The sequence below is a fragment of the Lacerta agilis genome, chromosome 2 (assembly GCF_009819535.1).
Source record: "Lacerta agilis isolate rLacAgi1 chromosome 2, rLacAgi1.pri, whole genome shotgun sequence".
Taxonomy (NCBI): domain Eukaryota; kingdom Metazoa; phylum Chordata; class Lepidosauria; order Squamata; family Lacertidae; genus Lacerta; species Lacerta agilis.
This window is the reverse complement of record NC_046313.1, coordinates 37,923,621-37,951,126: the sequence shown is the minus strand read 5'-3', so window position 1 is coordinate 37,951,126 and position 27,506 is coordinate 37,923,621. Positions and strand designations below refer to the sequence as shown.

The following is a 27,506-nucleotide window of genomic DNA, read 5'->3' as shown; positions in this document are numbered from 1 at the left end:
TCCATTGACACTGATACTTAATACCATGTTATTTGCTGTCATTATGCTGATGAAAACCACCAAGACAGCTGAATTGTCTCTCAAATATGAGACATTTAAAATGTATTTTCAGAGTCTCTGGTTCTGCTGTCTACAAGTTGGCTGTAATGAGAGGTATTCTTTTTCAGAGACAAATTAATTAATTATTGGTAAAGAATTGTACAGGTGGTTTGTCTTTAACTAGGTTTTATTTAGTTTCCAGTTCAATCTACTTGGTATTTAAGTAGTCCTTGGTGAAACACATGAAAGTAAAGTGATACACAAATGGACTTCTCTGGAATAGTAGGTAAAAGTAAAGGAATAGTATAAAGTTTCAATGTACCTGTTGTTGTTCAGTCGTTCAGTCATGTCCGGCTCTTCGTGACCCCATGGACCAGAGCACTCCAAGCACGCCTATCCTCCACTGCCTCTCGCAGTTTGGCCAAACTGTACCTAGCTTATTTTAATATCTCACCTATGTGGAATTACGCTACAGTCACAAGCATATTTACTTGGAGGCAATAACTCCATTAAAACTAATGCTGACTTTTTAATAACCATTGTTAGGACTGGGGTATAAAGCTACAAGGAATACAATTGGATAATCTTAAAAGATAAACCTTCTATTCAATTTTGATGCTCTTTGACTAAATATATATTTGCCCTGCTTCAGCAGCGTGGCATCAGATACTCACAGATGTATTTCAGATTTAATTGATGTGGGAGCTGAAAGCAGTTCAGATCCAACCAGGCACTGAACTATTTAGCTCTTCAGGTATTACTGTTTGCAAAGCCATATTGTGGCGGCCTACCAATAGGAAAGCAGAACACTGTATCAGGATTACAAGACACTTTGGGTTGAGCATAAAACATCATTGAAAGATAGAAAGAAACCACCCAACCCCTTTGTACCTTTGCAGTGTTGCTATGACTGAATGCTTAAAAGCTTTCAATTGAAATCATTCTTCTGTACTCTGGAAGCAATCGTATATAATGTCCCACTTGGGTTGGGTTGGGGTGGTGTTGTTGTTGATGTTTGAAATATCATCTCCAGAACCACAACATCCCTGTCCAACTTTCTACTGGAAACAATGGGTTTTCCTAGCATTAGATGATTTATTGGAACTGAAGCTGCAATACCTGTTAAAACTGTGCAGTTATAAACACACACATATCCACTGTGTTGCACTTACAATACAGAGGTGCATATTGTACAGCTTATCACACAAATGAAGTGCCACTGTAGAATACAGCATCTGTGGGGACTTTTGGGCCTCCAGATGTTGTTGGACTAAAACTCCCATCATCCCTGGCCACTGACCAAAGGTTCTCCATGCCATACAGTCTTGCAATGGAATCAAAATGTGCAATTGAACAGGGGACACAAAAATCATGTTGATATAACTAACCTCCACAGGATATCTTACCTCTGCTGCCAACTGAATACATGACATCAAACATCCTTGGAAGTTATTTAATGAAATTAAAGGATTCCACTTTTGAATATACAACACGTATTACATCTGTACAAATAATTTATAATTAATTTACATAATATACATCCTTAGTTAATACAGATACCTCCATTACAAAATTCAAAGCAATCCATCATATAACCTTCTGGTTTGTAAACATGTAGCCACAGCACCATACTTAAGAGAACCAATTAAAAAAATGCTTAAGACTGCAAACATTCTGAAAACCTTTCTTGCTTTTTTAAAGTCACTGTCCTTAACAACTCACGGGAGTATCATTGCTACATGTGGTTCCATCAGCTGCTATTTGATCTACATTTTTTATTATTTTTCCCTCTAGGAAATTTATCCTTCTTTCCACATTCTAGCACATGTCTACTCTTAGTGCCTTCTCCCCTTGCAATAAAGCTTACGGCATTGTTTATCAATTACTTTAAAAGTCTTAAATTCAGACATGAAGCAACGGAAGTAGAAACACACTGTTGTTTGGGCTGAGAATCAGGGGCGTTGCTAGAGGTGAACTCACAGAGCATAGACCCCAAATCTTGTCCTATGTGCTCTGAATGGAGTAATGAATTCAAGCAAAATTACACTGTGTGTGTGTGTTTGTGATCTGGCTACCTGGGTAGGTTATTAATTTGGGGAAACTGAATATGACTCTGTCCAGAGATGATATTTTGGGGGGGAGGGGGGTTGGTGCTGGATTACCCTCTAAGCAAACGAAGCATGTACTTAGGGCATCATCAAAGCAGGGGCACTTCTTTACACTACACTACAAATCCCTCCATTTTCCTGTTCTTTTTATTACTTATCCCCACCTACACCAGGGGGCGTCCTAATAATGTAAATCAGAACAATGCAAAGCTCCTGTCTTGTGCTGCACATGACATGCTTTGTGTCATCTCAGAAAATAAAATTTTATTTTACCGTTTAGCTTTTATTTTGAATAGAGGTTTAGGGCCTCTTAATCTCGCCCAGGGCATGGGAGTAATGAATGAGGGTAAGTGAAGGGGATTTGACGTGATTTCTACAAGATGTGTTGCGAGATTAATTGGGGGGTAAATGAATGGAAGAGGAGCTAATCTGGGGTGGGGTGCAAATTAACTGAAGAATTTATCTGCATGATTTGGAAGGAAAATGAATTGACTTGCCTTTTGTGATATTTATATCATAAATCTGTGCTTATATATATAAATCAGCTGTGCAAATTTGTTTCCATGGACCTCTGCCCCACACTTTTAAAGAACCTAGCAACACCCCTGCTGAAAAGTCCAAATGCCTTGCTGTGTAAGATCTAGAAGAGCATGATGTAAAAGAATAGACTGTAGCAGCAAGCCAAGTTTCATGACACCTTGGAGTATACAGCAAGTTTATCAGTTTGTGTCCCTTCCTTTTGCATGCTTTAACATCTGGTTTTTAGGTCTCCATTTTCATTTTACTATTTATATTGTATTTAGTTGCAATTTTATTGTGAACTGGGGAGGGACCAAATGACCAAAAAAATAAATATTTTAATTAATAAATAAATAAAAATACTGAAGGCAGGAAGTAGCATTGACCTGACTCTGCCACAGCAAGGCCTACTAACATTCTTGCGCACCTGTACAGCAGCACCACAAAGTCCTTCCTCCATGCCACCAGTGTTGGAGGTTGATTACCCATGCTTCACTTTATGGCTAAAGCACTGTGCAAGATAACAGGTGCCCAGTTCTCACGAGAAAACGCTTGACCTCTGTCTGCATAACATTTTGCCCTGGCTATGGTACATATTTTGTGCTATTCCACACAGTCACCAACACATATGTGCCTGTTCAAATGTCTCTAAAGCCACTAGTATTTCCACACACACCCCAATTTCTTTGATAGGTAACATGTACACCCTTTATCCCAAGATTCTGCTAACAACAGCAATGAAAATTGCATACTGTTTCATTAAATCCAATTCAAAACAGTTGTTTACCTGTCTGTGGTATTTCTACACAGAATAACCATATCTATACCACATTCCAGCAACACCTGACTAAACAGAGCTGTGATCACAACTAGGGTTCAAAGGAAAGTATATTTAGCATTAATTACCACCATTTCATTTGTTGTGTGCTGGTGAAACAAAACTATTCTCTCCTTGCCCAATGGAAGATGAATATAAGGAAAGCACGGCACTGAAACTCTCATTCTCTGTTTTGTTTTGTGCATGCCCCCTGCCAGAGTTTTATCTGCTACTAAGGACACACAGCTTCTCTGTATTGGGCTGGGATTTCATCTCCTGCTGCAGACCTGAGCTGTTGTTCTGGTGATGATCCCTTGCTTTTTCCTTTCTTCTGCGGACTGCTTCACCGTGGGAACACAATCACTAGATATTCCCTATTCAGACGCAGTAAAAGAGGAAATAGCTGTGGCTATCAGCTTTTTCACTGAACAATGCCTGCAAAAGTGTTGATGGGTAGCAATAAAGATTTAGGTAAGTATTTGGCCAGTCCCACATCTTCCTCTTCCTCAAAACTAGACCGTCTGGTTCTTGTCTTCTGTAAGCAGTAGCTGGGTTCTAGGCATGGGAAAACTTCAATACTGCAAGAAAACAAAAGACGTTGTTCCATTAGCTAAATACACAAGCTATTGGTCAGAATCTGATCTGGTGTTCACCCAATTCTGATACAAAGTTCTTTTATCTGGAAAACCCTGTTTGTGGGTGTATGAACCTCAGGCAAGGTGGTGTGTATAATTTGCAAACTCTTTGCATATATTTTGAGCGCACACCAATAATTGACATTATCAGTTGACAATCACTGAGGCTGATTAGTCTGAGAAGAGTAACATGGGTGGTATGCAGCTAACACATCCCATCAGTGTAATGATTTCTGCTTGCACAACTGAACTCCCACCTTCCTGCACACACCCTAAATCTATTCTAGGAGTGCCCCCAACCTGCAGGGGCACACACAGGAGATGGTGGGGGGGGGTCATTCAATTGCACGTGTAAATCCTTGCTCTAATGGAATATGTTAGTTGAATATCACTCAGTACCTTTAAGGTGGCTAAAAATGCTATACAGGTAATAGCTTTGTATGGCAAATTTAGGATGTGACAAGGAGCGTGGTGTATGTTAAAATGAGAACTCTTCAGTGCTGAATCCTGCAGTCCAGATAGAAAAGGGTTAGGGAACCTTTGCCCCATGAGGCCATTTTCTCCAAATCTCACTCACTTGTTAGACAGCTGACATCACTAGGTGATGTAAGCTGATGAGTGAGTGGTGAGGTTCTATCCTGCTGACTGCCGCTTCACCAGTTCTTTCCCTGCACTCATCAGCTGGTGAGTGGGAAGTTCAATCCTGCTGGGTGCTACTTTCCCTCTAGAGAACATGCTGAGGAAGGAGACCACCACCCTCCAGACAACTTTGACAGTGAGCAAGACTATCACCATGCCCATCTATCAGGCACCTAATGTCATCATGGCATCAGACCATCAGCGGGTGGCTGGCCCCATTCACCTGTCAAAGTTGATGCATGGGGTACAGGGAAATAAACCTCTGGTCCTCAGGCCCAAAAGTTTCCCCACTACTGAGATAAAATATCTGTCCAATACATCTAAATTTTACAGTGATGTAAGCACAAAAACCAACAGAGTTTTAAAATACTGTAAAGGACTAAAGCCTTGATTTGTCACCCAGTAGGTTACATCTGGACCATCAAGAAGGACCATCAAGAAGAGCTGGACCATCAAGAAGGCTGATCGCCGAAGAATTGATGCTTTTGAATTATGGTGCTGGAGGAGACTCTTGAGAGTCCCATGGACTGCAAGAAGATCAAACCTATCCATTCTCAAGGAAATCGGCCCTGAGTGCTCACTAGAAGGACAGATCCTGAAGTTGAGGCTCCAGTACTTTGGCCACCTCATGAGAAGAGAAGACTCCCTGGAAAAGACCCTGATGTTGGGAAAGATGGAGGGCACAAGGAGAAGGGGACGACAGAGGATGAGATGGTTGGACAGTGTTCTCGAAGCTACTAACATGAGTTTGGCCAAACTGCGGGAGGCAGTGAAGGATAGGCGTGCCTGGCGTACTCTGGTCCATGGGGTCACGAAGAGTCGGACACGACTGAACGACTGAACAACAACAACAAAGGTTACATCTAGCCACCATGTGTTAGTAACAAGATACATGTGGCCCTCAGAGTGATTTAAGTTGCATATCCCAATGTCAGACCATGACAAATAAAGCAGCATAAAACTGCTGAAATCTGAAAGACCAAAGTCCTCCACTGCTTCTGATCCATTTCAGTTTCCCTGGAGGCAATTCTTGGGTTGACAGCATTTATTAGTAGCACCCACACCATGCACAAGAACTGACTTTGAGGAATGGGGAAGGGACACCTGGGTGAAAAGTTAACAATATACAGCTTATTGGAGAGCCCTACCTGGTCACATTCTTGTAGAGCCTCCTGGAGTCCTTGTCTAGGCACACAGTGAAGGTCCTTTGATCTGTGCTTCTGATTTTGATGTTGCGTGTTCGAATAGTGTTTGTCACTAACTGGAACAAAAATGCAACAAAATGCTCTGCTTAGCGCTGGTGTGTGTGTGTGTGTGTGTGTGTGTGTGTGCTTTTCTTAGTCAAGGCCGAATGCAAACAAGTGATGTAATACATTGGAGTTACTGGATTAGCAAGTTTTTTGTTTTCCGTGGCATGAATCTCAAGTTTCTACCTTAGCAACAGAAAACAAAAACCGGCAATAGAATTGTGCAAAGGGTGGGTACGCACAGAACAAATCCTGCTCTAGAAAGCTGTCTCTCAGGGCACATCCAGACATGATTCAGAAGATCTGTGAATAGGATATCCTGCCTTTAATAGCAATGTCAGCCTCAAGGGGAACAGACTGGACAGGGGCCGTGGCACTAGGGAAGGATGGGTTAACCCTTATCCCTGTGCTCTTTTCCACCACTCTCTCAAAGCTCCTATTTGCTACTTGGTGGAAAACACATGCAGTTGTATCCAATGATGTCATCCCATTAGCACAAGGAACCTCTGGCTGCACAGTGTGTCTTACTTTCACTTTTCTCTTCTGGAGATCACTGCACAAAACCCAGATCTGTTCTGGAGGTTACCCCAACATTCCAGAGCAGATTTTTGGGCAGGGTCCAAAAATTTATTGTACAAGTCCTTGCACAACAGGACAACTTTGTTAGATACAACCCACAAGTCTTCTGAAGTCCACAGGTTGCATTACTGATATCGGTCCTTCTACATGTTTAGCAAAGCATTTTTAAAAATGCATTAATTACCACTTTCAAAAATGCAATGCCATTTATTTTCCATATCAGCTTCCACAAAGCAATTCACTACATAAACTCTGTACTGTGACAGATTATTTTGGTAAAATCTGTTTATAATCATGACTGTCGGGCATTTTACTGTTGCTCTTAGGTTCACCAATGAAAAAGATAATTGTGTATTGCCAATAAACATTTAGAAACCTGCAAGGTGAGTGGTTACAAGATAGTGGCTAAGTTCTGACATTGACAAGGGTGGAAACTTAAATATTCACTGCTGGTGTAATCAGCCTATTTGATAAATTATGCAATGGAGAAATCATTGATAATTCATTTCTCACTTCAGATACTGATACTAATTGCAATGGAAATGCTGTTCCAACTGTGCATATGAGTTTGTTTTATTCAAAAATCTTCAGCTCGGTAGGAATTATTGATGGCGAAATTGGGGGGGGGGGGGAATCTGAAGCGAAAAGCAAGTGTATGCGATGTATAAGCCTGAAATGGAACCCCCTTTTCCTTTCACAGGTGCAGGAGAATACTTCTTCCAGCATAAAATTTATCTTTGAGGAATAAATGTAATTTAGAATGTAACATTTTGGATTATAAACCTAGTGACTTATATATCCTTCTGGAAAGGAAATGGATATTTCTTTGTCATTTCAATTTTAGCCATGTGAAATTTTAAATAGCTACATATTGGAAGAACAGTGCCATTGAAACAGTGATTTTTAGCAGCTAATGACTAATGATGAAAAGAGGAAGAAAATATCTGTGCAATAGCATCACACCAAGGCTGACTATGCAATTGAAATTATGAAATGCTTGTCGAGCTGTTTCTCCTGTGGCAAAGCCACTTTGCATTGCACATATCCTGTGATCTGAGATGTAGGTCAGCATCATGCAGTCAATTTACTAAGGGGCTCATCAAAGAAGCTTAACAGTTTCCATTCCAAATGCACACATACCCTTGCAAACCTGGTTGCTTTCTAACCCAAAGCATTCATGTAACATTCTTTTCTGGGAAAGCAGGGTTTGCATTCCTCAATGGGAAAGGTTCAATAACTTAAGTAAACAGTTTGAAGCGATCCTGATTCAAGTATCAGAGCGGCTTCAGCGCCTGACATAGAACTTTCTATGTGTGAAAGTTTCCTTTCCCAAAAAACATACACACGGTCTTTTTTGTTGGAATTTGAGATTTTAGCAAGATGTAGTTAATAAAGAAGTCCATGGAGACTCAGCAGACATGCTCAACAGAAGAATGAGGAAAGGAGGTTGTAATTTTTATGTTCAGCTATGATGATTATTCACTAATGGGTCCAGGGTTGCTGATTTTTGCTTCAGAAAAAAATTGGAGCAAACTTAACTTATACTCCAGGTGGATTCATAAAGTTCCATTGAGGGTAACATTTTTTTTTATGATTCTCTCCTACTTTCTTTTGTAGAATAGGTGGGAAAATCCTACATTTCCCCCCTGTAGATACTAAGAAGCACCACTAGGTTCCTAATTCTGAAGAATCAGAGTGTCACTTACAGAATATGATCGTCCTGAGAGGTTGGATATTTTTACGACCTCAGTAGTATTCACATTCAAGCACACCAGATCTGCAGAGTACAATGAAGAAAGTTGGATGAATCAGTCATGACTGACTTTCCCCCCTTCTTTTTGCCTCGACTGAAGCATTTGCATGATCTCCTGCCACATTTAGCACTGGCCCAAATTTCCTCCATGACTAACATCGTTCTATGCAGCAATAAAAGAGAGCTCTAGAACACAGTCAGAACACTGTTTCTCCTACCGTGTTTCTCCTAAAATAAGACACCGTCTTATATTTTTTTTTGCTCAACAAAACACAGTGTGGCTTATTTTCAGGGGATGTCTTATTTTAACCGTGTCGCATCGGTACGCTGCATAGCCACCCCTTACCAGGCTGTTTTAATGGGAGGTACCACATCACTATGGCTTATTTTTGGGGTATGGCTTATTTTTGGGGAACGGCTTATATTTCGCAAATGCATAGAAATCCTGCTATGGCTTATTTTATGGCTATGTCTTATTTTAGGAGAAACAGGGTACCCTGAGAAACAGCATGGAGAAGTTCACTCAGACTTTATAGCTCCTCCTCGTCTTCCCTTCCAAGGACCTTTTAAGGTATACTGGGGGCTGTGGGAGCAGGGGGTGGGGGGGGGCTACACAATGAACACACAGCTACACTGAACATACTCTGTTGTTGTGGAAGATCTAAGTGTTCCTTAAAGAAGGACTTTGAAGGATATATTGAAGGGATCCAAACATTTCCCCAAGGTTCAAAATTGCTGGGGGAAATGTGTGTATTTGTTTCCCAGCTTAGCTCCTCCATTGCTGCATGGAAGGTGGTTGTATGAGTTTCATTGGCACCCATTGGGTGGTGCATGTAACATCACAGATGACAACCAACACAAGTCCCACCATTCATTTTATCATTTCTTTTTAAAAACCGTAATTTAGCAGCTGATTGCTCCCTCACAGGAACAGGTTGTCTACAAAACAGGCATGCATAAAAGCAGGTGCCACACCATTTTGAAAACCTCACTAATCGTTTGTCCTACATAACATTTTGAGGACTGAGCCTGGGGTGGTGGTGGGGGGGGAAGTTTCATCAATTTGAAGCAGAAGGAGTTGTGCAGAGCACTAACTGATAGGGTATCTGCGACATATCTTAGGCACTCATTTCACAGAACATTTTTTAGCATAAGAAAACAACTGTTGGGTTCTTGGGGGGGGAACAGGCACCATGTGATTACTTAAATGTATCTCTCCCAAACCAATTTGCTGGCATTCTGTGGGTCCTGTTTGTTTCTCTTATTTGATTACTAGCAACCTCATACCTAGCATTGCTAAGGAATTCTAAGAAACCAAAATATCAGTAGAGTTTTGAACGTTTCAGTCCACTATCTTGGTGCAAAATGGTATCCAACTGTATCAAAACACAGACAAAAACCTGCTGATTGATCTCAGGATCCATCATGCAAAATATCGTAAGAAGAGTCCAAATGCATAGTGAACAAACAGCTTTCTAAAATATACATTAGATTAACTCTGAGCTGTCCCTCTCTTCAGAAATGAAGTGGACATCTTAACCTCTCCCCGTTTTTTTGTGACAGCAGCAAGTTGGCAAAAAGAATGTATACCTACCATGAAGCAAGTTGACTGCTCCTTCACTTTGAAACAAGAGTGCATGTCATCTGCAGAACTCCAGCTCTCACCCAGGAATCCAGCTAGGAATCCAGAAAAGTGGAAGCCCAGAAAACCAGTGTGTGCTGTCCCCACCTGTACAATGCCTTTACCTTCAGTCTCATTTGAGGGAATGGCTTTAATAACCAGGCCTGTGGATCGCAATGAAAGTGTCTCCTCCTTCTCACGGTTACTCAGCAAAACCTAGACAGAAATCACCATTGTTTCCCAGTGGGGAAAAAATGCATTAATCCTTATCGGAAACAATGGGTTATTATTTCAACCATACAGTATAACCATTGCTGTTTCTATATTTTGCAACAGTGCTCTCTCTCTCTCTCTCTCTCTCTCTCTCTCTCTCTGTTTACTGTAGACCATTGTTTTGTGCCTTTCATGTGTCAGGCAATCAGCACAGAGAACAGTGGGGAAACTAATCAGCCAACTCCCCCCATCCATCCAGCAACTAAGAAGCCTATCATTCTGTGTATGCATGAAATATGCAGGAAGAAAAACCAGGGCAGGTTAATTGTCTCTCTAGAAGTCTAGCCATATTTTCTGGACCATCAGTGAAAACAAATTACAGGTTCTGCCAGCATTCATAGCCTCAGTTATAATTAATGTGGGTGAAATATTTTGCCTAGCATGCCATGATGATTGCCAGGACTCTGTACCTGTCCCTTCTTGCCCACTATTTATAAATGTTCTCACCTTCTTATACATGAGTGTAAGATCTGCACCAGGAACTTCTACTGCTGGCTTCTTTTTCGTTGGTAGATTGTCTGCAAAAGAAACAGCCACAGATTTCAATTAGCTGGGATACTGACACAGCTATCTTCCAATTTAAGTTTACAGGGGGAGGGGAGAGGATGGATATTGGGGCATACTTTCCCTTATAAGGTCCTATAAGTACAGCTGGAGTGGGAATAGTATGTGAATAAAAGTGACTGGAAAAATAAGAGCCAATGAGTTCTGCAACTCATGGCATCACAGAAGAACACACAACTTGCTGTTTTTCCCCAATGACCAGTTACCCTTCTGCCTCCTTTCTTGAGACACAGCCTGGCTGAAGACCAGCTGGAGAGATCGGAGAGCTCTGAAAGGAGCTCTGCAATATCTAGGGAGCCCTGAAATAAGATACAGACCTCTGGAAGGGTTGAATTCTTCAAGGATTAGACTCAGTTCAATCAAGAAAATGTCCTCAACAGGCTCCAAATCTGTATTACTGAAGAGAAGCTGAAAAGCAGAAAGAGGCTTTCAAAGCATGGTTCCTTCCAAGTGGGTGAACTGTTACAAGTGTCATGAATATAATTTTTGTGCAGTCTAGTGGTAAACTTCACAATGCTCAAAGAACAGGAAGAGGGCACTGACCTTCACTGCATACACCTGGAAGAAGACTGGCTGCAAGCCCAGACGCACATAGTATGCAATCACGTCAAGGATGAACAGCTCAGAGACTGTAGATTTGCTTGGAGAAGAGGGCTGTGTGGGATCAAAGACGATTGCATCAGTCCAAACCAACTGCCAAGTTACCTGCTATTTCTATTAGCTTCCTGGTAATTCCTGATATTTCACCTGCTTGGTGAATTGGGCAGCCAAGGGATGATACACATAGCTCACGTTGTATCTACAACACTAGAGCCAATAAAGTGAAATACTAAAAAAATAAAATTGGCCATTCTATTCTACCTCTATTATGAGTTGGAGAGGAAGAACTAGCCTTTCACCGGCAAGCATGCTAATGGATATAAGTCTAGATCAGGGGTTGCCCACATGGTGTTCTCCAACTGTTGTTGGACTATAATGCATAAAATTCCTGATGATTCACCATGCTGGCTGAAGCTGATGGGAGCCTCAGGGTTACCCTTGGTCCAGGTATACGTAAGATCTGGAAGTACATGGCCCTTGCTTCTGACTGAGCACCAGCCTCAGTGACAATTCCTTCTGCCATCTGAAGAACATCCCAAAATTCCCATTGCTGTTTCTAAGGCAGAGGTGGGGAACCTGTGGGCCTGCAAATGTTGTTGGAATACAACTCCCACAGTCCCTGACCATTTGCTCCTGCTGGCTGGGGCTGATGGGAGTTGGAGTCCTTGGGTTCCTATCCCTGTTCTAAGGAATACAAGCAGAAGGAAGGGCTCCTCTCCTACCATGGTGGCCAGCTTCGGAATCATGTGACAGAGGGTGTTAATGTTGCTCTCGTACCATGGATCAGCTCTTCCAAGGTAAGCAGCCAACTCACAAGGCTCTGTCTGGTCAGGCAGAGCACCTTCCTGGAAGAGAAGAAGTAGAGTACGCTCACCAGCACAAAGAGCATAGGACTGTGGTAGGAAGAGGACGACCACAATCTAGCTCTGCCATCCTCTGCATGGCCCTGAGCTGCTCACCTCGGTGGGGGAAGATGTGGGATGTTCCTCCACAACAGGCACATAGTAAAATTGCACTTTTAGCCTTGGTGTAAGAAAGACACGTCTGCTCTCCCGCTTCCTGGAAATGAGGAAGGGAAAATTGTTCTTAGGTCATCCCAGTATCTCATCTCTTCTGGTGGAGAGGATACAGGTGGACCACAAAGAATGGTATGTAGGAGGAGGAATCCATGCCATTCTCTAGCCAGGAAGAATATGGTTGCCACTATTTCCCATGGAACTCCTTGGTATGTTACCCCCCTTCCCCTTCTGTCCCTAGCCTAGCATAAAACTTCCCATTAAGTCATGCTGAGCACCCTAAAGAGACCTGCCTGTGCCCTTGCCATTTTCATACTAACACCTTGTTCTAATCATGACCATGCTTTCACATCAGCAGTGCCTCGAACAGAATGGTCCAACACATGGCCCCAGGGCATAATGTGGCCCTCAATACCTTTCTGGAAGCCCTTGGCAATATTTGACACCCCCCAGGCCAAGCCCTTGTGCCACCCTTCCTCCAGCCTCCTCCCCAAAGCCTAGTTAGTGCTTGGGAAGGAGGTGGGAGCACTCTAGGACCCTGCCAGAGCCTCACGCCTCCTTCCCAAAGCCTAGTGCCTCACTTTGGGAAGGCAGTGTAAGGGCTGGGGGGGCAGCATCAAATTTTGGACTTGCTTCCTCCACACACACACACACACACACAAAACAAGGCAGTGTCAGACCCTCCAAGTGTCCCTATTTTCCAGGGACAGTCCCGGTTTTACAGAAGCTGCCCTGGTTTCTGGTTTGACCATTAGGTCCAGTCACGGACGACTCTGGGGTTGTGGTGCTCATCTCACTTTACTGGCCAAGGAAGGCGGTGTACAACTTCTGGATCATGTGGCCAGCGAACCAGAGCAGCGCACGGAAACACCGTTTACCTTCCCGCTGGAGCAGTACCTATTTATCTACTTGCACTTTATGCTTTTGAACTGCTAGGTTGGCAACAGGAGCTTACCCTGTCACGGGGATTCGAACCGCTGACCTTCTGATCGGCAAGCCCTAGGCTCTGTGGTTTAATCCACAGTGCCACCTGCATCCCTAGTGTTTCCTTAGGATGTCCCTATTTTCATTGGAAAATTATTGGAGGGTATGGATTTATCTGACCCCTGAGCCATCTGAAGGCAGCCCTGTATAGGGAAGTGTTCTTAATATTTAATGTTTTGTTATGTTTATATATATATATATTGGAAGCTGCCCAGAGTTGCTGGGGAAACCCAGTCAGATGGGTGAGGTATAAATTATTATTATGGAATAGGATGTCCCTATTTTCATGGGAGAAATGTTGGAGGGTACGGGCAGTGTGTGGCCCACGGGTTCCATGTTGAAGTATTCTTGCAGCCCACTTGGTATGAGAAGTTGGACCTACCTGGCCTAGAAGCAGATACTGCAACTCCACCACACAGAAACAGGAACTCTGTTCCAAACATAGCAAAACTCCCCCCCCCCGTCACTGCCAATGAAAGGCCTCTTCTCAAAATCATCATGACAGTAATTTACCTCAGGGAGTAATAGGCCTGGGCCAGGCGCCCCAGAATTCTGTCATCACCCAGTACCAAGACACGAGCTGTGTGCAGCCGTTTCAGCTGAGCCACCGGTTCCATGACGCTACCCCCAGATTTTCGATGCAGCTTCCCAGTAGGCTTTGCTCCTTGCCCATTAGAGCCGCTCTGCAGGAAAGCGAGGCTGTCCAGAGGAGACCCCTTCTTCTTCATGCAACCTTTCCTCTGGAGCCGGGAGTGCTCAGCCTCAACAGTGCAAGAAGACTGATTTTCATCGCCCAGACTGAGCAGGTCTCGCTCAATCCCGCTGTCATTGGAGAGCACAGAGAAACGTGTCTGCTCACAGCAGTCAAAGTCTGGCCCCATATCCTGAAACTCAAAGATATCCAGTTCTGGACTCAGGGAATCCTGTTCACAGGATTGACTTGGCGAACGGAGGAATAGCACCAACTCCTTCCCTAAAAAGAAGAGATGGTTTGTGAAACACCTAGAAGGCCATCATAATTCTTGAATCTTCACATGACACAGTGTGGCAATGTCCCAACACTACAAAAATAAAGTTTCTTGCCCACATTCATAGACCAGACTACTTCAGTCTATGTGCACATACACAATATGTTTTAATATAATGTAGGTTGCCTCCATGGGGTCACGAAGAGTTGGACACGACTGAACGACAACAAGGCTGCCTCCTGACACTAAAACACTACCTTATTGGTTCCCATCCTTTCCCCTGAGATGGTTAGAGCCAATCAAAATGTTCAGGAGAAAAAACATGTTACCTCCCTCCTGGGATTCTACAACTTCAGAATACAGTTGAGTAGAACCCCCATGCTGAAAGATAAGAGCTCTTATATATATCTTATCTTTCTTTATCTTAAATAAAGTAGGCATGGCAAGGATAAGCACGATCAGTACACTTTTTAAGAGGCATGCTTAAACTGGTCAATTTTATTTTGAAAGAAAGGGGGGGGGGAATCAGGGTCTCATACAGGTTTTCTTCTGAGAAACAGCCCATCCTCACTACCATTTGCCCCCCCCCAAAAGAACTGTCTGCAGTAAACTGCACCTCAAAGGATAAATGGCAGCCAAAAGGAAACCAAAAGGGGCCAAAGACACATTGCTTGCAGTGACCACAGGGACACTGCATTCTGGAATGACCCCGCCCTGCTTGCCCTCTCGCAGAGTGAGAAAGGATAACAACAGCTGCTACCAAGTGAGATACAGGCCATGAGAACACTCACAAAGCTGGTCTTCATCTCTCCACAAGTGGAAGCTGATGTTAGGGTTGGGTAAAGGGATGCCTGAACCTTTTTCTACTGCTGTCTTCTCCACATCTGTAAGACACAGAGAACTTGGTATGTGTAAACAAACAAACAAACAAATAATTGTGTCAGAAGCTTATGATATCCCTCTTCATTGTTTTGGGGTGACCAGTAATATCACTTCTTACTATTGAGCTGACCCCCAAATTATACTTGGAACTTTTGCCCATTTAGCCTTCTTGTCTCTGACCAGTACAGGGTCACACTTACTGAACAGACACACAAATTTCCTTCTCCTCAGAAATCACATTGAAGTTGGTCTTTTTCAGTACCGAGGACTGCAAGCAAATATCTATACAAGGGGGTGATCCTGAACAAAGCACAGAGCTATAAGACACAATCCCCTTTGGGTGCATAAATCAGTTTCCATCCTTTCAGTACCCATATCAATGATTTTGCCTATCACACTGTTGTGGGTGCTGTGAGAAGCTAAGCCCACAAGAGCAACCACAGTAAGGCTCAGGGCTCAGTCCCAGATGAAGCGCAGGGACTGGGGTCCTTTTTTTTTTTACATCCCAGCCCTGTAGGGCCACACTTACCTTTCTCTGAAGTGCTCAGCAATGTGCTGTAGATTTTCCCCAATTCTTCAACATACTGACTGTATTCTGCACTCATATCTCTTCCTGCATGTTCAATGGCTGCCATCACTTGCTGAAAATAGCGCTCAGTCACATCTAAGGGCTTTGCCTATCACAGGGGGAAGGAGTAATGAATCGTCACTGGAATCAGTGCTCCCCCCAAGAGGCACTCAAGGGTACGCAGTACCAGCACCTCTTTTTGTTGTTGTTAAAAAGTGGGGCACTTGCTGTAACAACCTCATGGTGAGTACTGGCACCTATTTTTTTTTTTTTTTTTGGTTTTATTGTATTATTTTTTTGTAATTCACCTGGGAATTTCCAAATGACAGGCAATATACAAATAGGTAAATAAAATATATATTTTTTTAATAATAAATTTTTATTATTTTCCAAAAAAAACAAAAAAATAACAAATTACAACAAATAATCATATCTAATAAACAATGCAATACTATAGCTCCGCCGAGCTCTGACTCCCCTCCTCCACGTCAACAGGTTTTCTAGTCCAGTTTTGTCGCGCAGTTCATATTACAACCTTATTAGTCTTTGTCAAAGGTTTATTCCAGTCCTACAAGTGTTTTTAAACTTCCTCTGTTCAATCTTAGATACTCCACAAATTTACTCCAGTCTCTTTGAAACCTCGAGTCATCCTGGTTTCTGACCCTGCCGGTCAGTTTTGCCAATTCAGCATATTCCACCATCTTCGCCTGCCACTCATCAATTGTAGGCAACTCCTGTAATTTCCACTTTTGGGCTAATAGTATTCTTGCAGCAGTTGTCGCATACATGAACAATCTTTTGTCCTTCTTAGCTATTTCATCTCCCATCAATCCCAACAGAAAGGCTTCAGGTTTTTTTGGGAAAGTATATTTAAACATCTTCTTAAGCTCATTATAGACTGCTTCCCAAAAACCTTTGACCTTATTGCAAGTCCACCACATGTGATAAAAACTACCTTCTTCTTGTCTACACTTCCAACATAACTTATCATGCATTCTATACATTTTTGACAATTTTACTGGAGTCAAATACCATCTATACATCATCTTATAAACATTCTCTTTCAATGTTTCACATGCAGTGAATTTCAAAGTCTCATTCCATAGTTTAGTCCATGCATCATAATCTATATTGTGCCCAAAGTCCATTGCCCATTTTATCATCACCTCTTTCGTCAACTCATCTTTAGTATACCATTCCAACAACAAATCATACATTTTTGTTAAAAATTTACCTCTACCTTCTAATAGCTCAGTCTGAAATCTAGATTTTTTATCTTCAAAACCAATCTTTCTGTCTTCTAAGAGCAAATTATGCACTTGGTGATATTGAATCCATCCTGTAAAAAGATCTTCCATCTGGTGGTATGGTTTTAACTTCCAACCTTTTTCTGTTCTCATAAGCAAGTCCTCATATGTGGACCTTTTACCTTCCATGTTAACTTTTTTTAAGGTAAGAACCTCAATCGGTGAGATCCACCATGGGGTCTTGCTCTCTAAAAGTCTCTTATTCCTTTCCCATACTTCGAAGATGGCCCTCCTTATCACATGATTTAAAAAACCTCTATGAGCCTTTATCTTATCATACCAAAGATAGGAGTGCCATCCGAATCTATTATCATATCCTTCTAGATCTAACAGATCAGTATTTTGCAATGTTATCCATTCTTTTAGCCAACACAAACAGGAAGCTTCATAATACAACTTCAAGTCTGGTAGGGCGAAACCGCCCCTTTCCTTTTTGTCAATCAATAACTTCAATTTAATCCTTGGTTTCTGTCCCTGCCAGATGAATCTACTCAATGTTTTTTGCCATTCTTTAAACTGTCCTGTTCCCTTAATTATTGGTATTGTCTGAAATAGGAATAACATCCTCGGTAAAACATTCATCTTAATTGCTGCTATTCTTCCACTAAGGGAAAGCTTGAGTCTAGTCCATACTTCCAAATCTTTCTTAATCTCCTTCCAAACAGGTTGATAATTATCTTCAAAAAGATTGATATTTTTTGGAGTTAACCATATTCCCAGATACTTTATTTTCTTTGATACTGCTATACCCGTTTTTTGTTCTATCTCTGAAATTCGCTCTTTTTCCATATTCTTTACCATCATCTTTGTCTTGGTTTTATTCAGTTTAAATCCTGCTAATTGTCCAAAATTCTCCATCTCCTCTAATACTTTCGGGACGCTGTTCTGGGGTTCTTCTAACGTTACTACCAAATCGTCTGCAAAGGCCTTTAATTTAAATTCTTTTGCACCAACTTTAATTCCTTTTATTTCCGGACTTTCTCTCAATTTCTTCGTTAAAACCTCTAGGACCGTTATGAACAGTAGCGGTGATAGCGGGCAGCCTTGTCTAGTGCCTTTTGTTATTTCAAAACTTTCTGTTATTTCATTGTTCACTATTAATTTTGCTTTCTGATCCGAGTATATCGCATCAATTCCTTTCAGGAAAGATCCCTCTATTCCCATTCCTTCCAAACTCTTTTTCATAAAATGCCAAGAAATATTATCAAAAGCTTTTTCCGCATCCACAAACATTAATACAGCCGTTTTTTCATTCCTGGTTTCCAGATACTCTATCACATCAACAATATGTCTTACATTATCTTTTAACTGTCTACCAGGAAGAAATCCGGCTTGATCCTTATGTATTATTTCATTCAATATTCTCTTCAATCTTGTTGCTAAAATATCTGCAAAAAGCTTATAGTCATTATTCAATAAAGAAATTGGTCGATAATTCTTGACGTTTAAGCGATCTGTATCTTGTTTGTGAATTAAAGTTATATAGGCTTCTTTCCACGTGCTTGGGATCTTGCCTCCTTCTAAAATATTATCCATTACTTCTTTCAAAACTGGAATCAGCTGTTCGCTGAGTATTTTGTAATATTTTGCCGAAAGTCCATCCGGTCCTGGAGATTTCCCCAATTTCATTCTTTTTATTGCTTCTTGTATTTCCAACGCCGTAATTTGAGTATTCAGGATATCGGATTTCTCTTTTGATATTTTCTCCAATTTATGTTCTTCCAAATACTTTTCTATTTTTTTCTTATTCTCCTTCTCCTGCTGGTACAACTCTTTATAGTATCTTTGGAAAGCTCTCTTTATTTCTTTTGGATCCTCTATTACACCGTCTCCAATTTCTAATTTGTTAATTATATTTTGATTTTGTCTCTTTCTCAATTGCCAAGCTAGTAGCTTTCCTGTCTTGTTAGCTGATTCAAAACTCTTTTGTCTCATCTGTTTAATTTTCCATTCAATCTCTTGATTCACCAGCGTGGAGAACTGAGTTTGCAATATTTTTATATTCTGTTTCAATTGGATATCCATTGGTTTCAATATCAATTTCTTTTCACATATCATCAGTTGAGTTAAAATTTCTTCTTTCTTTTTTTCCTTGTTTTTCCTTTGATGACTATTCTTTTGTATCAAGAATCCTCGCATTACAGCTTTGCTTGCATCCCAAACCACATCCAGTCCGGTTCCCTTCTGTAAATTCAAATTAAAATACTCTGTTATTTCTTCTTTAGCTTTGGTTATCACTTCTGGATCATCAAATAGACTATCATTCATTCTCCATCTTGTGGGGGTTTTCTCTTTGTTCTTTAAATCCAAATCAATCGAATTGTGATCCGACAGCGTTCTCGGTGTTATTTCACATCTAGACACCCTCCCTATTAATTCCTTTGTAATCCATATGTGATCAATTCTTCCAAAACTCTGATTCGGCTCTGAGTAAAAAGTAAAGTCTTTTGTAGTAGGGTGTTTCAACCTCCAAATATCCACCAATCCTAAGTTTTCCGTCATATCAAAAAATGATTTTGGTAATTTACCTTCTCTTGCCGTCTTTCTTGTAAAAGATTTATCAAGTTCCGGCATCACTACACCGTTAAAGTCCCCCATCACTATCAATTTCTGATCCATAAATTCCATCAATTTATCTTCCAAATTCTTAAAAAATTCTGCTTTATTTTCATTTGGTGCATAAATTCCGATTACCAGCAGCTTCTCGCCTTGCAGCGTGATTTGTACTATCAAAATTCTGCCTTCCTCATCTTTCGAGATCAGTTTTGGTTCAAATTTTTCCTTTATATATAGTGCAACTCCTCTCTTTTTCGAAGAATCCGAGGAAACAAATTCTCTTCCCAGTTTTTTATTAATTAACACATGTCTATGTTTTTTTGCAATATGAGTCTCTTGAAGACAAATTATGTCCAATTTTTTCCTATACAACACGTGTCCTATCCTGTTCCTCTTGTTTTTATCGTTAAGACCATTTACATTCCACGAAGTAATTTTCAAAGCCATGTTTTCCTTTTCTCTTGTTTTTAAACCTTTTAGGGTTTATTATCCTTATTATCAATATCTTCCTCTTCTTCTTCTTCTTCATCTTCCCCCTCCAATTCTTCTCCTTCTTCTTCTTCTTCTTCTTCTTGTCCTCCGTGTGCTCCTAACTTCTCCAAATTCTCTTCCTCCTCTTTCTTCTTGTCCTTTTTCTTCTTATCCTGTTCCCTCTTGCCCTCGTCCGGTGCTGGTCCTGGTGCTCCTATCTTCCCTAAATCATCTTCATATCTTCTTGTAAATTTCTTCACCTCCAGTGCGTCTGTCAGTTTAAATCTTTTATCTTTGTAGTAGAAGGAGATCCCCTCCGGATATTCCCATCTATGTTGAATCCCTTTTTTCCTAAGCGATGCCACCAATGGTTTGTACGGGTCTCTCTTTCGCAGGAATCTTGTCGGGATCTCCTTAAACACGATGATTTGCTTCCCATCGATTACCAACTTCTTTGTATAGCTCAATCTTAAAATAGCATTCCTCATATCCATTGAATTAAACATGACCAGACAATCACCTGGAAATTTCTTTGCCTTTGCTTTTACCGATCTTACTTTAATTCTGAAAGCATTAGTGATTGAATAGGCCACTTCCTCTTCCTTCAAATCCATCCACTTAGCCAATTCTTCAATTATTTTCTTCCTTATATCCTCATTTGCCTCTTCCTTCAATCCTCTGAATTTTAAATTCATCTGTTTCTGTCTCATCTCCGTTAGGGCCAAATTATCCCACATCTCTTCCTGTGCTTTATTTATTTGTGTCATCTCCTCTTTCACTTGTTCTGTTTCTTTTTTCGTCGCTCTCACCTCTTTTTGTGTCCTCTTCAATGCTTCTTCCATTGTTTTGGATTTTACTGACAACTCTTGAATTTCTGTTTTTAATTCTCCAACGGCTCCCTCTATTTTTTTATCCAGTGTTTCTTGTACATCTTCTAATTTTTTCTCCATTCGCTGTTCATTTTGCCTAAATTCTTCCTTTATTTTTTGCCACAATACTTCTAAATCCTTTACTTCATCTTGTTTAGAAGGCCTTCTTTCTAACGGAGTCGCTGGGACTTTTTTTGATTCTCTTCCTGTCATTTTTCCAAAAAATTTAATACCTGTAATTACAGAGATTCACCACTAGGGGGAGCGCCTGTTATTTGTTACTTTGGCCACTGGAGGGAGCTTCTATTTACTTTAAGTCTTAACCAGTCTGCAATACCACCAGTTGCCACTAGATGTCCTCTATAACAGTGTTTTTCAACCACTGTTCCGTGGCACACTAGTGTGCCGCGAGATGTTGCCTGGTGTGCCGTGGGAAAAATTGAAAAATTCAAGAGAATTACTTTATATATAGTCAATATAGGCACAGAGTTAATTTTTTTAACATTTTCTAATGGTGGTGTGCCTCGTGATTTTTTTCATGAAACAAGTGTGCCTTTGCCCAAAAAAGGTTGAAAAACACTGCTCTATAACTCTAATCACTCTCCAAAAGCACAGGATAAAATGTTGCTATTGTTTTTCCCACACACAGGCAAGGCAAGAGAAAAACAGGAAGAGAATGTATCACAGGGAACTATCACAAAGAAACATTGTCTCTTGCACACGGAGTTACAAAAGTTACCAAAAGTCAAAAGTTGCACCACACACAAAGCAAAAAGTTCAGTTTCAGTATTAAAACTAAATTATATTCCCACCCCGATGGGTTTTGTAATCCTCGCCCCCCGACTGGAGGCAGCGAATTAAAATCAATAATCCCGCCCCGATGGGCTTTGTAATCCACCCCCCCGATTGAGGGATCGTTATGTCTCTCTATCACTACCAATAATCCGCCCCGATGGGCTTTATAATCCACCCCCCGACTGGGGAAAGCGATCTCCCTTCCCCCCCGATTGGGGGATCTTTTCGCCACCGATCTCTGTCTGATGGAATAGCGCGCCTTCAGTGAACCCCCCCCTCAGTCGTCCCTTTAAAGCAACACTCGAAACCAAGCCTCCAAACCAGGACGGAGTTTAACTAGTCTTTCCGTGCCCACTGGATGGGTTTTACCCCCTCCACAGCACTATTGTCTCTGGCTATTGTCCGGTATGGTTTTAAGTTCTGGGCTGAGGTGCAGACGTATTTCACCCCCCAACCTCTCGGTAGGGACTTCACCAGGGGTTTCCCGAGGTCTCTCCACTACTATTAAGTTCAATGTAATTCCAATTCAAAGTCTAAATGCCTTTCCCTTAATGGTAAAGGTCTTTACTTAGTACTCACTCAGTAGGTTTTTAATACGAAGATCACTCCTGCGACTTTCTGTTCTGCGCCATTTTCCTCCCCGCTGTCGGGCGGACTCCCTTGTTGCGCCCTTCAGCTATCCGAATTCTTTCCAACGTCCGAATTAAATCAATTTACAGGGATCCTTTCCCCTCTTTAAAAGCAGAATCCGATTGTAATTTTAAAGGAAATCCGACGCTTTCATCAGAAGCCAGAGGCTGCGCAGAGTCGGGATAGCGGTGTCTCCCCTTGCGCCAGCAGCTCGATCCCGTCTTGCGGATTTACTGCAAAATCCGCCGATCGGGAGAGCACGCTTGCAGCGCTGCTGGGTGCCACAGCCCACAAGGTACCCCCTCGTGGGTTTAGGGGTCGCAGAGCCTTTGCGAAACCCCTTAAAACTCCCGACTTTGCTCGGAATTCCCCGGAGGGCTATTCCGCGCTTCTTTCCGATGGCCGCGCCGAACCGGAAGTCCCTAGTACTGGCACCTATTTTTTGAGGGGGGGGGGAGCCGTGGCAGGAGTGAAGTTCATAGACTGCAAACACCTATTCAAGCTTTCTTCCTTTATAGCAAATTATGCTACGCATGTATGGTACTCACAATACTCAGCTTTCCCTAACTCAAAAACAATTTTGTCATTGACATGTATGAACACATGGGGAAATGGGTAGACTTGCAGCACCTGACAACATAGCTAGCAGGCTTCTTAAAAGTATTCTTAAAACTTTGTTTGCTTCTAATATTTCTTATTAAAACTTGGCCTTTTAAGACTTTGGGAGTAATTTCCTTCCTTCTGTTTCCTAAGCTTCCCTTCTCCTCCATCTGTACTCTGACAAATCTTTTAAAATGCCAACAGACAATTCAATTTGGGATAAGTGCTTTATTTCTGGCTCAAGGAAGGCAATAAGCGCCAAAGGCAAGAGAACTGACTTTCATAGAACAATCCCTCTATGTGTCTACTTAGACATAGGTCCCAATGAGTTCAATGGGGCTTTCTCCAATGTAAATGGATGGACTGCAGCCTCTAAGTGCTTTTTCATTGGCACAAAGTCCCAGTCAAGGAGCAAAAGATAGTCAAACAGCTTCAAATAAATGTTGGAGAGGATGTCAAGGAGCTGGTACATCTGCCTGCATGTGGTGGTCATATCCTCTAGTGGAGGAAAATTTGGGAAAATATCTTAAACAAAATCAATAATATAACTAAAACAAATACCCTTAAGTCTCCAAGTACTTGAAATACTGTTTTCCAAAGGACTGATAAGGAAATGTTTTTACATTCCTCAGCAGCAGCAAGAGCAATAATTACAATCAGTGAAAATGTTTGGCGTATTTGTCAAGTTTGGTGTATTTGTCAAGGCTAGGGTTCAAATTCAGAGGCTTTTGGAACACTTACTAATGGACAAAGTCACCAAGAACATGGCAGTTGCTAGAGGGGATGCAGAGCCTGAAGCATTCATTAAAAACTTGCAACATTCTATACAATTTGGAACCTATTTTTTAGATATGTTTCCATGAGTTCAATTGGCCATACTCCCAGGTAACTTTAGAAATTCTAGAGATGGCTGTCTTGGTGGTGGTGGTGGAACTAATCAGGTCTGTGGCTCAGCATTAACAAAGTCTCTGTCTGGGCATATAACTTTGCAAGAAGACTAACAAAACCCCAAGAATCAGCCACTTACCATAAGATTCATTTGCTTTCTTTCCATCAGTTAATGTAACCTTTTACACAGTGGGGGAAAGGTGATCAATTTGGTTTTTTTGTCTGTATATGCCAGAGTGTACTGGATGGAGTGGTGTTCTTAAGCCCACAAGTTGTTTTGTTCAGATCTCTTATCTTCTACAGTTTTCATCTGAAGCAACACTGAGTAGCTTTTGCTCACACATCCACCCCCCAGTATTAGAATCATAGTCTATGGAGTAACTGTATAATGGCAGCCCTCCAGCTGGGAGGCAAGTGACTGGGAATGTCTGGTATTTCTGCTTATGGAATTTCATTTATTTCAATGAAATCTTTACAGTACCTGAAGAATGCTGTGCACGTTCTTAACGTGACCGTGTTCCTTCAGCACTGTTTGGAAGGCACGTTCTATCACACAGAGCATGCAGGACTTCATACACTGGGACATCTGAGAAGCCTTGATTTCATCAATGAGTGCCCGGCATACAGCTTCAGACAGCAAGTCTGGATCTACAAACATGAAAACCCTGGGGAATGAAGAGTTAACATATATAGACACAGCCACACGTTAGTGCAGATTCCCCCCCCCCCCGATAAATATGTCACTTTAAGACAGGTAAGAGGCCCTATACTTACTTTTCCTGATAGGGGAATGAGTCGTTCTTGAGACTTTGCTCTGCAGAAACCATTCTTTGGTATAATGCTCCTAATGAATAAAATAAGCATCTAAATAGCAGTCAAAGTTCAAAGATCGATGGTTTGGTTCTGGTATAACTAACCACACCATTGATAATGCTGTCGTAACATTGGTTTAAAATGGAATCAAGTCCAAAAGTGAGACTACAAACTGCATGAATATGGGGGGGGGGAGGAGAAATCTTCAAGGAAGTCCCAACAGAAAGGTGGAAAGGCAAATGCTTCTTTTTCCTCTGACTGCAGTTTCCAGAGTTTTTACATGCAATGAATAGATCACTTGCAATAGTCCACATATAATATAATTTCCGACATGGAAGTGTTACAAAAGTACGGTAACTGGAAATTTGGAACATTTGAAGTGGCTTTTTGCTATATGCTCTTGGCTACGAGAAAGCTTTGGAGCATTCTACTTCATGAAGCTTATTTGGTGCAATAACTTGAGAAAGTCAAGTAAATCAAATACATGAGATGCTACGTCTCATAACTTGATCTTGGTACCTGATAAGCGAACTGTAGCCATCTATTATTGAACAATTAAAGTTGTTCATTAATAAGTTTATTGCAGAATCTGAACGTAAGCCTTTGGACAAAGAACCATGCAAGGGCATTTTTACACATCCTTCAAGAAATGTGTGTTAAAAGAAATGCAGGTTGCCTTTCAGAAAGAACAGCTGTTTTGGTAGCACACTAACAGGGGGATCTAAGCAACGTTTCCGGCCCAGTGTTGGCTTATCAGCATCAAGGAAAGTGTGAACCATGATAAGAGCATCCCACTTTGATTGGTTTCCTGCTGAAATGAACCAGCAGCAGGTCCCAACTGACAGACAGATGAACACATCCTGCCACCCCAATTATGGGTGCTTTTCTTCTGCTTGACCAATTCCACCCCCCCAATAGTCCTGAGGTCCAAGAAACAAACCAAAAGAAAGCAAAAAAGAGTGTGGAATATTGCACACCTGGTATTGTCCGTTCCAGTTTTAGCTGTCGAGCATAATCCAGGCCAATGGTGCAGTACGGTTTGGGCAGAGTGAGCAACTTCTTGCAGAAATCGTACACTCTCTCATACAAATCATCAGGGATGCAAGGTGCCTGGAGCAAGCAACGGGAGAACAAACATTGGGGTAGAAATTATTTAAATATGAGAATTACCCTGTAGAATTGGCTGACAATCACCAGCCCCATTCTACCCTGGTATCAGTGGAGTAATTCCCCTTGGAATCAGGCCTATTCGCATCTGCTGTTTGGTGGAATCTGGACTGAGCACTCCAACTATACTGAGAAGACGGTTCATCAAGATCCATATGTTTCCTTTTGCAGAGTAGCTGTACAAGGATAAATGCTTCTGTTACTTTATTTGCTTTATTTGGTGACCTCAGGGAATATTGAATGATTACAAGGAGGTGGCGGGAGAAAGCAGTGTCTAAGATAATCATATGCTTCCCTGTTGTTTTCCTCTCCAGGGTGTGAAAATGCAGCTATCTTGAGACGCCCACAGCTACTAAACATTTCTTCAAATAAAAATGTCTTTCACTGTCGCTCCCTACTTATTACAGACCTCAGACTTCCATTTTCAATAAAACTGTTTTCTTCTCCAGAATTTTCGCTAAGCTGCACTTTATGCTGGTATTTCACCATCTTTCCACAGGGAGCAAATGTAATTCTCCCAAGGTGTCTGCAAGCAAGGACAGCACCACTGCTAATGTATGTGCTTCGCAAGAGATTAATACATGAATTATGCATCTTTTATGCATGCAGACAGCATATGGTAAAGTTGGAGAACCTCTGGTTATAAACAGACCATTAATCATCTGCATTCCACCACAAAGATGTTGTTGAGTCACGTTTTCCCCCCTCTCACCATTGATTTTAATGAGTCAATTCTTTTTAAACTATGAATGGAGCAGCACAGGGAAACGTGGCCATCCATAAATGCATTTCACACTGCTGTCTGACAATATCCAGTGCTTACCCATTTCTGTAGAGGAGAGGTGCTAGGGCTCAAATCTAACGAGAAGTCAGACCATTTTAGCTTAAACACTCTGCTCCTAAGCCCCAGAAGTATCAAAGTGGCTGTGTCTTCCCAGCAGGGAGGGAAATCCACGCTGCACATGCTTAGGGGCACCCTCTCTTGCACATTTCACACATTTCTAGAATTCGAAATAGAATCTCGAGTGGTATCCATGGAAACCTAAGAGCTGTTGGCCATAGTGCAAGCTGACACCTCACATCAACCCCCAGCATGGAATTCCTGCTCTATCACAGCCGCATGATTTTATAGTTCTCACCTTTATCAATGTGTACATCAGCGTGTGAAGCAAAGGGATAATGTACTGCCGATAGTTGCATCTTTCTGCCTAGAGAAAGCAAACGGTAACGCTGAAGATTTTCCAACAATCTGAGACTGATTTTGGATCCTCTGCTGTCACAAAACCACATGAGGGAGGAGGGCTGGCAGCTAGAACAACAGAGCACTTGATAGCAGAGACAACTCTAGGTGGAACATTGCCATGGTACCAGCTAGACCTCAGCTGGACTGTGTGTTCAGTGAAAGACTCACCCTTGACATGCTCGGGAGAGATTTGAGGGGGCCTCAATAAGAGGAGAGCGGGGAATGAAAGCTCTATGAATATAAAGCCTAGGAGGAAAGCTTGAAGCAGCTCTGACATCTTTGGTCATGTGCATTTTGCAGGTTTTTGGAACACTACAAAATCCTGCAACATCTGCTTAGGGGGGGAAATAGTGGA

The 27,506-nt window shown here is 41.6% G+C and overlaps 1 protein-coding gene across 1 annotated transcript in view; it reads right to left on the bottom strand.

Annotated features, from left to right (window-relative positions):
* Positions 1 to 2,180: 2,180 nt before the first annotated feature.
* The window catches only part of PIK3R6 (phosphoinositide-3-kinase regulatory subunit 6), a 43,068-nt gene continuing 17,742 nt past the window's right edge, over positions 2,181 to 27,506 (bottom strand). The window contains exons 7-22 of the mRNA XM_033139565.1: positions 27,048 to 27,116; positions 25,719 to 25,851; positions 24,703 to 24,772; positions 24,410 to 24,593; positions 15,774 to 15,921; positions 15,154 to 15,246; positions 13,908 to 14,367; positions 12,354 to 12,453; positions 12,117 to 12,239; positions 11,338 to 11,448; positions 11,112 to 11,202; positions 10,678 to 10,748; positions 10,083 to 10,173; positions 8,290 to 8,360; positions 5,906 to 6,018; positions 2,181 to 4,061 (exon numbers count right to left, since the gene is read on the bottom strand). Coding sequence (XP_032995456.1) covers positions 3,905 to 4,061; positions 5,906 to 6,018; positions 8,290 to 8,360; positions 10,083 to 10,173; positions 10,678 to 10,748; positions 11,112 to 11,202; positions 11,338 to 11,448; positions 12,117 to 12,239; positions 12,354 to 12,453; positions 13,908 to 14,367; positions 15,154 to 15,246; positions 15,774 to 15,921; positions 24,410 to 24,593; positions 24,703 to 24,772; positions 25,719 to 25,851; positions 27,048 to 27,116 — 2,085 coding nt within the window. The 3' untranslated portion in view covers positions 2,181 to 3,904. The remainder of the gene's footprint in view (positions 4,062 to 5,905; positions 6,019 to 8,289; positions 8,361 to 10,082; positions 10,174 to 10,677; positions 10,749 to 11,111; positions 11,203 to 11,337; positions 11,449 to 12,116; positions 12,240 to 12,353; positions 12,454 to 13,907; positions 14,368 to 15,153; positions 15,247 to 15,773; positions 15,922 to 24,409; positions 24,594 to 24,702; positions 24,773 to 25,718; positions 25,852 to 27,047; positions 27,117 to 27,506) is intronic.